Source organism: Egretta garzetta, unplaced genomic scaffold (genome assembly GCF_000687185.1).
Source record: "Egretta garzetta isolate BGI_Z169 unplaced genomic scaffold, ASM68718v1 scaffold134, whole genome shotgun sequence".
Classification (NCBI taxonomy): Eukaryota; Metazoa; Chordata; class Aves; order Pelecaniformes; family Ardeidae; genus Egretta; species Egretta garzetta.
The window spans coordinates 159,983-163,886 of NW_009259422.1; the positions used below are offsets into that span (position 1 = coordinate 159,983).

The 3,904-nt window shown below is 60.3% G+C and overlaps 1 protein-coding gene across 1 annotated transcript in view; it reads left to right on the plus strand.

The window, feature by feature from the left end:
* The window catches only part of TMPRSS13 (transmembrane serine protease 13), a 9,500-nt gene that overhangs the window by 1,399 nt on the left and 4,197 nt on the right, over positions 1-3,904 (plus strand). The window contains exon 2 of the mRNA XM_035892481.1: positions 3,641-3,812. Within this exon, the coding sequence (XP_035748374.1) occupies positions 3,641-3,812 (172 nt within the window). The remainder of the gene's footprint in view (positions 1-3,640; positions 3,813-3,904) is intronic.

Below are 3,904 nucleotides of genomic sequence, written 5' to 3' on the forward strand. Positions count from 1 at the left end.
GAGGACAATGTTGCTGTTGTGTGCTCGCTGAGCAAATCCGCCCCAGATGATCGGCGCCCAACAGGCAGGTGAGGGAGCTGGTTCCCTGCCCCAAGCAAGGGCTGTGAGCAGCCCAGGGGTGGTGAGGGGCGGGCTGCCGAGCTCAGCTGGGAAAGATGATCACCTAGTTAGTTAGGCAGCTCCTTCCAGCTTATTTAAGCCAGGTTGCTTCCCTCACCTCTTGATGCTCCCAATTTGGGGGAGCTGCTGTGCCCTTCTGTTCCTCTGAGATGCAGCTGGGCCCTGGGTCTGGTTGCAACACTCCAGGTGTTGCCTGGCTGCTTCTGCTCTCCCTCCCACTCCGAAACTGCGGGTGACGGCTGGCTGCTTTCCCTCCCTGCCTTCCTTCCCCATCATGCGTGGATCCCGAGCCTCAAAGCCACCCCAGACCACTTTTCCCCTGGGGATTGTCCTCTGCTGGCATGGATGTGGTGGCCTTCCCTCTGCAGCAAGGAGCCGAGCCGCAGGTCAGTGCGCACGGCAGCTCACGGTGCAAAGGGGATGGGCTCCTCTGGTGCTGCTGTCTGTGGCTTTTGTGCTTCTCCCAGCCCCGCTCAAAGCTTCGGAGCAGAGCGAAGGAGGACCGAGGTGGTGTCTGTGCTCACGACAAGCTTAGCAAAGGGCTGGCATTGCAGGCAGGCAGCGGCCGCTCATCCCCCAGGCAGCCTGGGTTGGGGCAGGAGGTGAGCGGAGCGGGCGAGGAGCCCCCCCGCGGGTCCCCAGCATCCCTCCTCCCCTGCCACGGAGAGGGGCTGGATGTGCTCCCCCTCCCCAGGGCTGAGGCTCAGGCGCCAGCCCACAGCAGCGCTTCAGGCTCTGGCAGCTGGTGGAACGTTTGCAGAGAGGATGTCAGAAAAAGGGTGCAAACCGCAGCCACACGTGTGAGAGAGGCAGGGCTCCGGGTCTGACTTTTACTCAAAAGCCAGCAAAGGATGACTAAAGGTTTTGTGGGCAGAAGTCGCAGCTCCCTCACCAGGGCAATGCACGCCCCTTTACAGAAATGTCTTCTAAAGCCGCTGCTGTTTGCTCTCTGCTCTGGTGGCTGCACAACAGCAACCAGTTAGGCTGCGTACTGGGAGCCCGTCGTAAAAGTTTTGTTGGCTTCTGTGATAGACCTTAAAAAAAAATATACTTGGACTTTAGACTTTTAAGGAAACAAGTAGCTAATAGTTCACCCGAGCATAAGAAAGGGCATTTGTTTCCTGCTAAGGAATAAGAGCAATTTAACCTAGAGCGGGCTTTCATTTAAGTGTTTGTGCACTGGAGGTAAAAATGCTTCAGCATCCAGCATCGCTGGCTCGGGGCTGGAGCTGGGCTGTGTTTTCTAGTACCGTGGAGAGGTTTGTCCTCAACAGCGCTGTGAGCCTCTTGATCTGATAACCGAAGGGTTACGCTTGCTGCAGGATGAGGCATGTGAAATATCAGACGTGTGGAGATAGCACGCCAATGCCAGCGTAAATGATACCGTCTGGGCATTTACAAAAACCTCATTGACACGTAGACAGGAGAAGCTCTTTCCTAGGAAGGGTTCCCAGTATCTCCTCGTTGCTCTGTTTCTGCAAAGCATGGGCACGGGACCTGCTGCGGCTCTGGCTCTCTGGCTGGCGGCGTGCGCTTCCTAACAGCGGGCACTAAGGTACCCAAGGGATGTCTCACGGTGCGGGTGGGCGATACTCGCTGCGAGAGCTTGAATCCCATCGGCGTGACTGCTCAGGCTCGGTTGGGGAGGACGCTGCCAGGGCGCTCTCCCGGCCGCCGTGCCAGCCCAGCCCTGCGGAGCCCACCGAGGGGCTCTCCTGGGCTGCCCAGCGCCTTCCGCAGAGCCCGTGAGAAGGCAAGCCTGCGGCACGGCTGTCCCGAGCTTGCCCACACGGCTGCTGTGAAATTCAGGCGTAGGGAAAACCGGCCCTCGGCTGCAGGCTGAGCAAATTCAGGCTTGTTCCCGCTGCCTGGCAGGGAAGGGGTGAGAAGGGGTGGGTGATGCTGTGAAACACCTTGGGGTGATGCCTCCGCTCCTCCCCGCGTGTGCAGGCGGCCGGGGAACCGCTCCCTTAGTCCCTGTCCCCCGAGGAGCGTGGGGAGGTGGCTCTCCATGGCCGGGAGATGTTAGCGGTGCCTGTGGCAGGGCTCCGCGGCGGGTGCGCCTGGGCTGCGAGCAGTTCCTAAGGCACAGCTCAAGAGGTGGTGCATCCCCCCGATGTTCGGCTGGGGGCCGAGGCAGACCCTGCATGGGGAGCACGCGTGGCCACGCTGGGGAGCGTGACTCACGGGATAATGCCCAGGAAGTTACACCACCGCATTGCGAGAAAGGGCACAGCCGTATTTACAAAGCGTGAACCTGAGCAGGTTCCCAACAACCTCATTAGGGCCCTCAGTTCGCAGCAGGAGACACAAGGGTAGCAAAAACCCAGCTGGAAGGGGGCGACTTGGCGGCAGCAGCTCCTGCTCTGCCCAAGGACACCGTCTCTGCCCGTTCCCAGAGCCCTGCGCCGGCCCAGGTGCTTGGCGGGGAAGGGGATGTTTTCTGGTGATGGGGAAACGTGATTCCTAGCAGCTGCAGGGCCAAAAATCAGAGAGGCTTCCAGAGGGGCATGTCTGAGCCCACCTCTTGGCCGGTAAGCGGTCCCCTGGGAGCTGGGCTGGGGTGTGGGTGCCCGAGCTGGCTGCGCTCTGCCGCCAAAGGATGGCGGCTCCGCTTCTCCCTTGGGTGCCCCTTCTGTGGGACAGGAGCGGTGCTGTCTGTAGGGACAGACGTAGCCCAAATTTGGCCGGCAGCAGTCTGGCTGGCTTCCCTCAAACAGCCCAGTGCAAACACGGCTGGTCGGGGCCGCGTGGTGCCGGGAGCAGCGCCGGGACAGCGGGCAGGAGGAGCGAGGCAGCGTGGTGAGCGCTGCTGAGGATGAAGCCCAGGCCGGGCCGGTGCTGCCGTGCGCTGGCTGGCGATGCCCCTGCAGTTTCTGGAAGGCACGCGGTCATCTCTTTTATTGCCAAGGACGGATCTGAGATTTTTACAAATGAGATTACAGGGGCAGAGGAAACGGCGTTTATTGTGGGCTTTGCGCACAGGTCCTCCCCGAAGGCAAAGGAGAGGCTCTGCGCGTGTAGCTGATGGAGGGCTCGCAGAGCGTGTCTTGAGGAAAGGAAACAAATGCATATTCTTCTGCAAATTCATGGATCAGGAGTGACACAACTGCAGAGCAGCATTCCAGGGTGCAGGACGTTTCAGGGCTTGGAAAACACTGATTATTAAGTATTACTAAACAACAGCTGGAAATTGCACTGTATTTTTCAAATGGCTAATTAAGGATAGATGCATAAATTGGGGCACTAGCCCCGTGGAACTGGGCCACAGCGTGACTGACCCGATGCCAAATAACCGGCTGATCGCTCTCATCAAAGCAATCAGTTTGGGAAATTTGGCCCGCAGCCACCTAAGGGGGAAAAGCTCTGGAACAAAGGGGGTTTCAGCCCTCCCAGGTGGGGTACGGCTTGGGCTTCATGGGACAGAAAGAGGCACCGCAGCGGTGATGTGGTGGGCGCAGCCGCGGGGGCCCTCGAGCGGGCGAGGGACATCCCCAGTGACGGTATCTTCTGCTCGCAGACCACGGCTTCGCCCAGCAGCGTCCCTCCCAGCCTCCATGCCTCCGCAGAGAGCAACATCTTCGGTGCCCGACCTCCGCAGCCTCGGGAAAGCGTCCTCGGCATTAGCTTCAAGCCCTACAGCCCGGAGTCCAGCCCAGCCCCGGCCCCCTGCACGACCTGTGAGAGCACACGTAAGAGGATGGTGCCGAGGGGGGGCTCTGGCCACCCTGGCCCCTGTCCCACCTCGGCTGGGGAGGGAGGCAGGGAAGGGGTCCCTGTGCCC